At 37.3% G+C, this 13082-nt stretch overlaps 1 protein-coding gene across 15 annotated transcripts in view; it reads left to right on the forward strand.

The window, feature by feature from the left end:
- ATG10 (autophagy related 10) overlaps window positions 1–13082 on the forward strand; it is a 315713-nt gene that overhangs the window by 240727 nt on the left and 61904 nt on the right. For all 15 annotated transcript variants that reach the window (XM_047730997.1, XM_047730998.1, XM_047731007.1 and 12 more), the window contains one exon: window positions 11641–11738. In XM_047730997.1, coding sequence (XP_047586953.1) covers window positions 11641–11738 — 98 coding nt within the window. The remainder of the gene's footprint in view (window positions 1–11640; window positions 11739–13082) is intronic.

The raw sequence follows: 13082 nt of genomic DNA on the forward strand, positions 1-13082 counted from the left end.
ACTGACAATTTAGGGTAAATTTTCAACATGGGACGTGGGGAATTGAGGACACTGATAGTTACTAATTCACAAGCTCTTGCTGCACATTTATCCATATGATTATTATAGCCTTTAAAACACTCACTTTATTGTTGTAATCCTCTTTGGTTTGGAGCCCAGAGGTTAAAGGAGGTTTATTGTCAGTGAACTCTGTTATTCTAAAAAGTAGAAGGGGATACATTTATTTACCATGGGGGAGGAGATATTTTTCTTGGTTTTGGTTTGCAGTGGCTCTACCTGGTACTTTTCTAGACTCAGAGACACATTCAAGGCTGCAGGTAGAGGAAATAGGACTCTACTTCTTCAATACTGTCCTTTCCTATAATTAGTATTCACCATAAGCAGTTAATCACCAGAGAAGAGCTCCCAGAGACAAAACAAGTTGTTTAGCTTGTCAGCATTAGGGAATCGGAGGTGTTGAAACATGACTGCTTCTAGCTGGAAGTGGGTCTTGCCGAGGCTGGTAGATGAGCTCATACGTGTACTTTGCTCTTATGTGCCAAGAGCTCCCCTTACAGTACGGCACAGTAATTGTTCCTGCAAGTCCAATTATATTTTAATGAAATTTGTAGACTTCCTAGATCTTTTCTTTATTATGGCTTTCTATTCCTTAAAAAAAAGAGAAGAGGAAAATATCAAAAAACAAATACCCCACTAGCTTTCTTGGATCCTATCTATATACTTGCAAGACACCCTTTATTTATGGCTGGTAAAAGAAAACCCAAACAAGTCATTTATTTTGTGTGGCAGCATTCCTCTTCTTCTCTCCTCCCATTCTAGGTTGTGTGGAGTGAGCACTAGGGATTTTTAAATTCCAGAATTCATTTAACATTTACTCAGGTACATTAAAATATCTAATTTAATTTTTCCAAGCACACTGAATGCTTTCTTATGGAGAAACATGAAAAATGATTCTTTCCTTTATCATTTTCTAAGAATTTCTTTTCTCTTTTCCACTAACTTAACCTAATGATGTCCTAAAAACTGTTTCGCCCTTTACTCTGGAGTCATAATTTTTCATTTATTCCCCTTAATCTGTTCCCTTTTTCTGTGATATCTGATTACTCTGGCCGTCCATCTGTTTGTTAAACAGATCTCTGTCAGTGTGGCGAATGGATTCCTAACATCTTCCTCTTATTCCAGGTCCAGATTTTTCTTTGTCTCATTCTAACAGAGTTCCGACCTAGAAAGAGGGTGATTATAAAAATTTCTTGCTTAGGGGTCTTTTTTGTTGCTTCAGAAATAGTTCACTTAGCCCTGTTTTTGACAGAGATTTAGAATTTCTTCTGCATTTGATTGTTAGTAAAAAATTAGTTTCTCTGCTCTGCTCTGGTTTTCTTCTGCTACTTTTTTTTTTTTAAGCAAAGCAATTAGTAGTAGTAATTCCCATTTAAATTGACATGACCTTTTCTTTTATCAACTGGTTTAGATTCCAGAAGAAATATTTATTGTGTTTCTTGAAATACAAATCCATTGAATTGTGATTACTTCTTATTCCTCTATGTTGGCCAGTGTCCACCAGGCAAACTGTGGCCTAGGACTCAGCTGACTTGGCACGTGCTCCTGTCACTCCCATGTCATATTTCATACCACATCATTTCACATTATATCACATATAATGTCGCAAATTTCACTATAACAGAATTATTTGTTTGCTTGTCCCCATTAGAGTGGTAAGCAAGAACATGGAGCTGTATGGTAAGAAGAGGAAGGAAGGAAATTAGTAATGAATACCTACAACCTGCAAAGTGACAAGCTTTATTCATGGTAGTGTATGTGTGCGTGCATTATACATATATGACATTTGTTATTTTTCTTACTCATTTTGATGCCCACAGTATCTGCTGTGATATAGTATCAACAAGTATATATTGAATAAATCAATGGTGGGCAATTTCTAACCATTTCTGCAGACAGCCCAAAGATGGGAACATTGTGATGGTACCTTATTTGAACTGCTCTGATGGCTTATAAGGAAGAGACTGATGTTGTCTTCAGGAAGCTCAGTACCCAAAACATCTCTATATCTTTACTCTTTAGTTTGATACTTCTCATAGACTGCAGAAGTAGTTGACTAAGGAAAATGGCGAATCTTGAGTCCTTAAAGGGTAGGCATCCAAGCTAGCTGAGCAGCTGCCCTGCTTCTATAAACACATATTTTTATTCGATCCTGGAAGGCTCATAGCCAAATTGCACCAGCATCCTGCTACTGAGTACCTCTCCTTCCTACTACTTGGACATTTAGGAGCCCGGTTCCCTCAGATTTAAAAAGAGAAATAAATCCTTTCCAGTATTCTTTTTTCCCCTAACTGCTTTTGCCATTTGAAGTTTGAAGGAAGTAATGGGACTCAATACCATTTGTTACCCCTCAGTGGGTAAGAGGTAACTACATTCCTGTCCAGTAGTAATAAATAGCTTATATTCGAATGGTGCTTTATATTTCATGAAGTCCATTCTCACTAAACACTGACATCTTCAGTGCTCACTGTTTCCAAACCCCCTCCACCTGTTTTTGAAGCACACTGTTTTTAAAAAGTATTTGTATCTTGCAAAAGGCTTTGTCTGTTGCCCATCATTCCAGTACACTTTGTGTCCCATTTTTCTTTTTTGAGAACTTGGTTTTGGTCAAAAACTGGTGGCAAGTGTTAGAAATGTAGTAAAAAACTCAGCTATGTACATAATGTCTGAGGGCTTCACCAGAGTCCTAAGCTTACATAGTTTTCCCTTTCATTACAACTGGAGATTTCTATATTTATTTCAGCTTGAATTCTGATTTATTCCTGCCCTGTCTTTCTTCTTTTCCTTTGTTCTCAATCTCTATTGAAAAATAGACCAAGTGGTTCTTCTCATTTTCAAAATATTTAATTCTTTGGCTGACATATGGGTTCTTCTTGGGAACTGTTTTGACATATTTCTTTAATTAGTCAGAAGGGCTGCTTTTGAATAGGAAGGCAACATTTCTTCCATTCAGCAACTGAATGTCTGTTCTTTCTGGAGATCTATTCTATTATTGGCCCAGAAAGTAAAAGTATAGAATTAAAAATGTAACCCAGATATTTCATGTGGAAGATTTGTCCACTTGTTATATGCGTAAAGGATGTTCATAGAGGAACGGGGAGAAAGAAATAGCCAAAGAATAATTATCTCTCAAAGGCAAACCGCGATAAAGGCCAGCATAAAGGAAGAATAATGGAAAGTTTGGACTTAGAGCAGTATATAAATCATCAAGGAGGAGGAAGAAGAGGCTTGTTCAACATGGTCTGGAACAAGAGGAAGTCTTTGGAGTGCATAGAAGAGATAACAGGAAAACAGAAAGATGAAGTTGGAAGAAGTCGGAGAATAAAAGTAAAATATCCACAGCTCTGTCCAACAATTTGCGAGGGAAGGTAACAGGTTGGCTTTTCTGAAGAGTCTGGAGAAAGCACTGGAGAAGAGGAGGAGGGTGAGTGCCAAGCTATAAGGCTGGAGAGAGCATGGTGTATTTGGAGAACAGTAAAAGCAAGTTTGGAGTAAAGGTTTCTTTAAGATGAACTGTGGACGAAATGTTTGGAAAGATATGCTGAGATCAAATTATGAAAGTGATGATCGGTTAGAAGGGGTTGCCAGCACAGTGAGAGTTAAGGTAGCTTGTTGAACAGGAAAGAAAAGGTGGGTTATAGAGGTCCTTAAAGATTGAGGTAAAAATGATTCTAGTTAATTATAACAATGAGCAGAACATAGAAAATGATTTGAAACATAATTTAATTTAGAGCCTTATTTGATTGTAGAGAAACTTTTAAGAAAGTTCATATGTGCCATGTAAACTTATATAAAGTTATGATAATGGAATGGAACATGAATTTTGGCACATTAAAAAGAGGTTCTATGGATTGAAATCAAATTTAAGAGCAAATAGTGAAAGTTATTAAGAAAAATAATGAAAAATTATTTTACTAATATAAAGCTGCTCAAATTGGAAAATCCAAACAATAGAGGAAATCCAACAAGAATTATTTGTTGAACCATGTAAATGTTTTGAAATAGTATGGGGAGTTAAGATGCTTGTTTAAAGCATATGACATGGGAATAAAATCCCATTGAAAAATCAAGTCCTGGTTTAAAAATGTTTTAAAAAAAAATGCTAGAGAAATGTGAAACAAAACTACTGGGAGAACTAATTAGCCAAAAGGTTTATTCTAACCTGTGTTAGTGCAAAACATCATATATACAAAAAGCTACAGATTTTAAATGGATCCAAGGCCAGGAAGAGGACATGAAAAGGTAAATTTACTTTCTTACCCGAAAGAGAATATATCTTAGCTTTCCTGGATAGATGAATGTTTGTGTTGTGTTCCATAAGGAAAAAAGATTTCTTTGCTTACTCTTGGCAAAATGGTTCCTGTTTGAAATATCCATGGGGCACCAGGGTGACTCAGTTGGTTAAGCGTCGCCTTTGGCTCAGGTCATGATCCCAGGGTACTGGGATTGAGCCCCGCTTCACTTTGGGCTCCCTGCTCAGTGGGAGTCTGCTTCTCCCTCTCCCTCTGCCCCTCCCCAGCACTTGTCCTCTCTCACTCTTTCTCTCGTGCTCTCTCTCATATAAATAAATAAATAAATAAAATCTTTAACCCACTGAGCCACCCAGGCGCCCCCCCTTTTTTTTTTAAGATTTTATTTATTTATTTGACAGAGAGAGAAATCACAAGTAGGCAGAGAGGCAGGCAGAGAGAGAGGGGGAAGCAGGCTCCCCGCTAAACAGAGCCCGATGTGGGGCTTGATCCCAGGATCCTGAGATCGTGACCTGAGCAGAAGGCAGAGGCTTTAACAATAAATAAAATCTTAAAAAAAAAAAATAGAAACATCCATTAAAACATATATGAGTGCCTACTGTGTGCACAGTATAGAAACTCATTAATCTGTTTTCCAAATCTGCTGGAAAATATCACTGCTCCACTTGAAACCAGATTACTGCACTTCTCCTTCTTTAAAGTCATCAAAGCAGAGCGTTTTAAGTCCATATATCAGGTGCCCCTAATACTTAGACCTGACCATGACAAGTAGAAAAGGACTTCTGGGAAAGGTAGAACTTAGAGGCAACTGGATACCTTAGAATGATAAGATTAAGGAATCTCTACCTTCCTTTGGCTTCAGTGGTGAAAACGGGGCTCTGCCTTCTACTGATTTTGGAATTTCTCTCCCACACTGGAAGTGTGTTTGGATACTGAAAAATCAAACATCTGCGATGTCTTCATCTACTTGGTACTATAGATGTATATGAGTTTTTAAAATTATAAATTGTGATTTTTAAAATCATGACAAATCAGTATTAAGAGCCATAACAAAGGTTAAAAAAATTGCTGCCAGGCAGAGTAGATTGGTGGTTGCCAAGGTTCTGGGCAATAGCAGAAATGAGGAAATATTAGTTAAAGGGTACAGATTTTCATTTATAAGATGAGTAAGTTCTAGGGATCTAATGTACAGCATGGTGTCTGTAGTTAAAATACAGTATTGTACACTTAAAAGTTACAAAGAGAGTAGATTTTAAATGTTCTAAACACCCCCCCCGCCCCCCCACACACAAATGGTAACTATGAGGTGATGAGTGCCATAAGTAACATTTTGTGGTAAATATTTCCTACGAAATACATGTTCAAATCATGTTGTATACCTTAAATTTACAGTGTTATATGTCCGTTTTATCTCAGTAAAGCTGGGGAACAAAATTGCTACCAAGGCTCAAAGAACAGAGATTTTCTTGAGCTGGACTGATCAAGAGAGACCATGGCTGGACTTGGGATTTGTCCATGCAGTGATGAGCGAAAGGGCAGGCCAGCCTAGCAAGAAACCCAGGAAAAGGCAAAACTCTGGATGCTCCTAGGTTAGGCAGTGTTGGTGGAGAACTACTAGTGACAACAACAGCACAACAAATACGTGTGCATTGTTTTAAATGGTTTGCAGAGAGCTTCTGGGTACACAGACGTTGAGTGTAGTGGTGAAGGTGCAGGGTTGGGAGCCAGAATGTCTTCCTTCTGATTCTTAGTTGTGCTACTAACTAGCTGCATGTCTTTGGGGCAATTATTGAACTTTCTGTTTTCTTTCATCTGAAAAAAAAGAAGCTGAGATGATAGTAGTAGTAGTAGTAGTAGTAGCAGCAATACCTACCTCATAGAGTTTTGAGGTTTGTCAGCTAATATATGAAATATAGTAGGGCTTAGCATATAGTAATACTATATGTAATACTAGCTGTGTTATGTATTTTGATTCTCACGGTAACAGTGTAAGGTAGGAGCTGTTATTATTCTTGTGCATGTACATAAAATCTGAGTGCCTGATGGGTTAAATGATTTGTTCAAAGATACATAGAAAACTATGTGGTTGAGATTCAAACTCTTCAGCCCATTTTTTTTAACTGCATGATATAGTAACCAGAAATTCAGAAAACGTCCAAGTTAACTGATGTCATATGTAAGTAAAGAGAAGTTGCCATAATCTGTATTTTTGGAATTTTCATTCAGATTTCCTGAGATTAATAAAGATATAAAGTGCTAAAAATGTATGTAGGGATAAATAAGAATTACAGAATTAGGCAGCATAGTATCTGATATGAATGCACATGAACAATTAACACTCATTTCGTGTCACAATGTAATTTTCTCACTGAAGCAAAAATGAATTTTCCCCTTTGTTGGAGCATCATCTCTGCCTTACTGTGGAGTATGACATGAATTTTTATATCCTTCAAAGCTCTCTTGAAGACAGTATATTGAATAACGACATATTGCACTGTGAATAATCCACCCTTTCCTTTTTATTTCTAGTGACCACATTCAGAACATTATTTTTAAACTTACCGTAGATAAGATATATTCTCTATAATCTTCATTTTAGGACCATGCACAGTAGGATAAAGGTGACTTCAGCATGCTTGCCCTAGAGTTAGGTGGTACCAGTGAAATCTCTCGCTGTTATTTGATTCATGAAAACTAATAGCCTTGAGAAATTTAATTTAGAGAGCTACACATTTTGAGTAATATATAGATTACTTGACATGTAGGTTATTATTCAATTGAGAGATTTTATATGAAAATTGTTAAATGCTACTGGCAGTTGCTAAAGATTGTACTTTTTAATTATTCTATTTTTCATCCAATGTCTCTTTTTCTTTTAACGTTGACAGTCTAGGTTGCTGACAGAATATTCCTTTAGCTCAAATGTGTGTTATCATTCCGGAAGATAGAGGCACATAGTAGGCATTCAATAAACACTTGTTAAATGAATGGCCTTAATTTACCATGCTTACTTTGTGGGTTGCTGCTGAAATTATTTCAGCTCCTGCTTCAATTTTTCAAGTAGGCAGGGGATTTTACTGAGCTTCTCAGCCTCAGTGTGATTAATGAAATTTCTAAACATGTTAAAATTGGTGCTATCGAATATCTTGGGTTTAAGACTAGAGAGTTGTTGATTGAGTATGCTTATGTCACCTCTGACTGAGGCCAGACAGAAAAAAAATAGACCCTCTTGGCAAGGTGTAAAGTTTCTGATTGAAGATACCTTCAATTGAACATGAAGGCACATAATAATGTGTTTCATGAGCTTAACCAAGTATTTGTTTATGTCCACAACTTAATTTTAAGTTGAAGTTTTGGGTCTTTGGTTTTCATAAATAGATTTAAAATCACAAAGTTCTTCAAGTTTCTGCAATATTTAATCTCTACTTTTATGGTGTGATTTTTTAAATATATTTGATGATCTCCATTTAATGGTTTCAGTGGAATTTCTGAAGGTTCCATTTGGTTTTGAAATAATTAGAATCACAATCATATTTTGAATACATTTTTTGCATCGATAGTGTATGACATGGTTTTGGAGATATTGCTGATTAGGTCAAAATTTTTTGTTTTAGCATAAAAGATCATGAAACTAGCTTTTGAATGTCTTTGATTGTAAGGCATGAACTGTGACTGGGCAAGTCAATGTAAAGATGTAGAGAAAAGAAGCCACATCACAGTCGTTATTGTCATATCTGTATGTGAGAGAAGAAGCTCTATTAGCCAGATCATCTCCAGTGTGGATGGTCAGCGGAAGCTGGAGAGATTGGCACTCTTGTCAGAGTAGCTTGCACGGGACTTGTTTGATCATCATTAACATATGCATTTTCTTTTTTTAATACATGCTTTTTCAAACAGTCTGTAAATGCATTAGAGAATGCAGTCACATCTATTCACTTAGAAAACACTCTTCTCTTTCTAGCAAGTGGGTAGCACTCTTACAAAAATGCATGTAGGACCATGATGCATCTTTTTATGTTTGAACTTAATATCTTTTTTTAAAGATTTTATTTATTTGACAGAAAGAGATCCCAAGTAGAGAGAGAGAGAGGAGGGAGCAGGCTCCCTGCCCAGCAGAGAGCCCGATGCGGGACTTGATCCCAGGACCCTGAGATCACGACCCCAGCCAAAGGCAGAGGCTTAACCCACTGAGCCACCCAGGCAGCCCTGAACTTAATATTTTTAACTCTGTAATTATCTGTTATTCTAAGTTGACCAGATCATTGTTTTAATTCCTGTATTGTAAGATGTTAACTTACATCTTGTAAATTTGAGATTATCTGAAAACACGTCACACGCCCTCAATTCTAGCATCAAATCTGATGAAATACTCTGTTGCCTTTGTTCTGGGTCTTTCCACATTGTTGTTAGTTGCTGATTATTGCATTTTGTATGAATGGTTCCAGCAGAGTATGCAGGGTTTTGACAGTGGTAATATCTGAACCCCCTACTTACTCCACCCTTAGATTGTAGGCTGAAATATTTTAAGGAGTAAAATTAAAATCATTATTGATGGCCAGATATTAAACCCAGCGTTCTTCTCTAAGTTTTCAGAGCCTTTCTTGGTCTTAGAGGAAATAAAGTTAAGGAGGGCATCCTTTCATTTATCATTTGTTCAGTAAATATTTATAAAACATTTGCAGTGTGTGAGTGGGGCTTGAAACTACACTGTAGGGCTACAGTGGTGAAAGGACAGGTGCAGTCTCCGCGCTCAGAGGCTGTAGGGAACGGCAGAAAGGACACTGACACCTGCCCCCAGAGGCTGCAGGGAATGGCGGGAAGGGAACTGAAACTTCAATTCCAGCTCTAGTGCAGTCATGAATTGGCTGCATGATTTTGGCTGATGTATGTTTTTCAAGACCTTGGTTGCCTTAATTATACCAGCTCAAACATTTTATTATCCTACAACTTGATTTCTTGTTAACATCAATGTCTGAAAATTATTTCGAAAGCATGTCATCTTTTTATAATTGGATTATTTGGTTTACCATCTGACATTAAAGTACCTAAGATCCTATTCCCCTCTTCCAACATCAGCACGTACACACACACACACACACACACACACACACACACACACATGCGTGCGCATATTTTGAAGATATGTAGAGCTTATCTTAAGGGCAAAGTTTGGCCCTGCTCCGTAAATGTGTACAGAAAACAATATAACACAGATACTGAAGGCAGCTTGGTTTTAACTTGTACCTAAACATGACATTCAAATGTTAATTGGATGAATAAATCTTGTTCATTTTACAGACATGGAAATGTCAATGGAATAAAACTATTTATCACAAGATAATGGTCTCCTGCCGCCAGATAAATGCCAAGATGAAAATACTTATTGAAAATGTATCAAAATATTCAATTGCTATTTATTAAAAATAAAGGTTGAGGAAAAGTTCAGCTTTTCAGGTCAAACATGAGAAATGCCCTGCCTCTAGTATTAGTATATCATCAAACACAATGTGCCTGGTGTAGAAACATGAGAAAATTCCAAGAAATAGTGGTCTGTAAGTGAATCCTTTAGCTTTATAATATGAGAAGTACTGGAGTGGTGCAGTGGGGGCTGGGAAGAGATACCTACTAGGTATTAAGCTCAGACTGTGTCCTTGGCAGTTTTGGGTCAGTGCACTGATGCAAGCCCATTCACATGCACAGGATTTGAGAAAGATAATTATACTCATTTATAGGTAAACTTGAAAGCCAAATAACTTGCAGTCACAGAGAGTAAGTGCTGACATCAGAATTCAAACTCAGCCCAGGCTCCAAGTCCAGTGCTCTTCTACAGTCTACATCTTTACTTAAACTCCATGAATCTGAGTACAATACCTTTTGCTTGGTGATGGGGGGAGGGGTTGGGGTACATTATTTCCCCAAGTTTTATTGCACCTGATGACCGAATACTTCTTTGGGTCTAATGATTTGATATATTGATGAGCTAGCTTTCTTTCTTTCTTCTTTCTTTCCTTCTTTCTTTCTTAAAGCTCTCAGGAGTGAGAGTACTTTAGTTTTTGTTTTTGGGTTTTTTTTTTAAGATTTTATTTATTTATTTGGGAGAGAGAGAGAGAGAGCCGTCATGAGTGGGAGCTGGGAGTGGATGGGTTTGGGAGAGGGAGATGCAGGCTCCCTGATGTGGGACTCCATCCCAGAACCCTGGTATCATGACCTGAGCCAAAGGCAGGTGCTCAGCTGACTGAGCCACCCAGGGCCCCCCTTGATGAGCTTTCTTTAAATGCTATTGTCCACTTGCCTAAGGGAGCATACCCCTAAGCTCTGAGCACCTGAGAGCTCTGAAGGGCCAAGTAGCATTAAATTCTAGTAGTAAGACCATCTTCTGTCCAGGGGTTTCAAAGTCTTTAGGTAATTTCTTCTTTCTACTTTATTTTACAATATTAGATACCTATTTCTCTACTTGTGCCATAGTGGTCTTCATAAAATACACTATTTGGATTGTTATGAATATAGGTGAATTGTTGTGATTGTTATAGGTTAATTGTTGAATTGCTTAAAGAAGGAAAAAGTGAATTATTGTTCGCTGTATGTTATCCTAATGTCTTCATGCCAATTCCTTCTCACGTCCCCCCCACCCTTCACAATTCCCTTGCTCCACCTGCCACAAACAGTGGATGTTAATGTCTCCTTCCTCTGGACTGACAGAGAACTGCAGTTTTCCTCTTGTCAACAACGACTTTCTATCTAGTATTTTGGTATTAGTATTCTATTGATACACTTGTCATAGTTTCCCTAGTAGATGGTAGGCTTCTTACTAGGAGAAACAGTGTGCTTTCCTTTTCTCTATTCCCCATAGTACTCAGCTGAGTGATTTGAACATTACAGATAGTTAGTCAATGAGAGAGTGAAAGAAGCGTGTGTACGTACAGTCTTTGATTTAAGAACTAGAGGAATTATTAAGCTTTCAGAGGTATTCGTAGTGTGCCCTTGTGAATATGGGAATCCATCCACCTGGTCCTTTGCCTGTGCTTGTATCTATCAGTTCTCTCTAAAATACATTTGGATTTTATTTATTTTGCAGAATTCCTACAGGCAATGAATGAGCAGATAATTTAACTGCTAGACAGTTACAAAGGAGAGAAGCTTGAATGTTTAAATTTCCCTCAGGAAGAAAATAGTAATTCATATAGCACTATTTTGATATATAAGTAATATGTGTACCACTAGCAAAGATTTAAAAAAAAAATCATAGCATTCTTCTAGGAGTTTTAGATAAACACCAAGCACCATTGTGTCAAATAGACTACTGACTGATGGTCTTTGCCATGCACTTTTGCAGATGGAAGACCTTTAGCTCTGAAGGACATATGGGAAGGAATCCATGAGTGTTACAAGTCACGGCTGCTGCAGGAGCCATGGGACACCATTACCCAACAGGTTAGAGAGTACTTTCATTTTATTATATGTGATTCCTTCCCTCTGCTCATCTTTTCTTCTAGTTCTCTCCTCTACCCTTTCCTATTTCATTCCTCTACATCCTTATAGATTTCAGTTCAAAGACAGTTTCCTTTAAAATACTTTCTCAGACCCAGAGATGGTTTCTCTTCCCTGTTACAAGCTCTCAAAGCAACCTGTAGTTTTCCTTTATAGTGCTTATCAAAATTTTCAATTATATATTTGGACAGTTTTTTTTAATTAATGTATTTCTTTGTCATTGTACTGTGCATTCCCATGTGGGCAGAACCTTATTTTTCTCTCTCTCTCTCTCTGCGCTGAGCTTGGTATCACAACCCTGAGATCATGACCTGAGCGGAAATCAAGAGTCGGATGCTTAACCAGCTGTGCCACCCAGGCACCTCTTTTTCTCTCTTTATTGTACACCCAGGATTGGCACAGTACTTATCATATAGTGAATGCTCAATAAAAATGTATTAAGTAAATGAGAGTAGTAACTAAGTTGGCATATTCACTAAGAAGTACATGATTTAGCTTGTGTCACCTACAATGCTTCAGAGTTTTGCTAATAGGTACATTTGCAAAAAAATAATAAACTTTTGATTAATAAGAGGTTTGCAATAGGGATCTGAAAAAAGTAGAGAAAATACATCTGCAAAAGTACATATAAAAAGTAGAATTGCAAAAGTAGGGAAAAATAGATCTGTCAATCATATAAGTCATTATTAGTGCCTTGCTAAAATCAGCAGTTAATTATTTTAGAAATTTAAAAATACTCATCACCTTGCAACCAATCATGGTCTCCTTAAAAATAATTTTTACTTATGTCAAAAATCTTATTTTTTCCCAGGCTCTGTTAAAGCTAATCAAAGCTTCCTTTAAAAATGATTTTATCAGCCATTAGAATTTTTATGCCCTCTTATGTGTTTGATCATAATAATGACAGTTTACCTCCCAATCAACGTAAGAATCCTTAGCATCTTGTAAGTAGTTCATTGACAGTAGCTGTAAATGACCATTTTCTAGGTTTTAATTGAGGACAAAACTAAGTTTAAGTACATGCATATTTCACACAGCCCCTCAAGTTAATCCTTTCCTCTCCTTTCCCACCATTGCCCTCTTAGATCAAGTCCTCTAGCCTCACCTGGAATAGTTAGTAAGGCCTCAAACCTCAGTCTTCTGCTCCTTCCTCCCTGCCCTGTCATTAATCACATCCTCCTAACCATGATGTGTGTATCTTGCCTATGCACAAACCTGCAGTAGTGGTCCAAAGGCCTATGGCATGTGGTCTAAATGCCTCACCTGGACTCCAGTGGCTGCCACTCC

Source organism: Lutra lutra, chromosome 5 (genome assembly GCF_902655055.1).
Source record: "Lutra lutra chromosome 5, mLutLut1.2, whole genome shotgun sequence".
NCBI classification, from domain to species: Eukaryota; Metazoa; Chordata; class Mammalia; order Carnivora; family Mustelidae; genus Lutra; species Lutra lutra.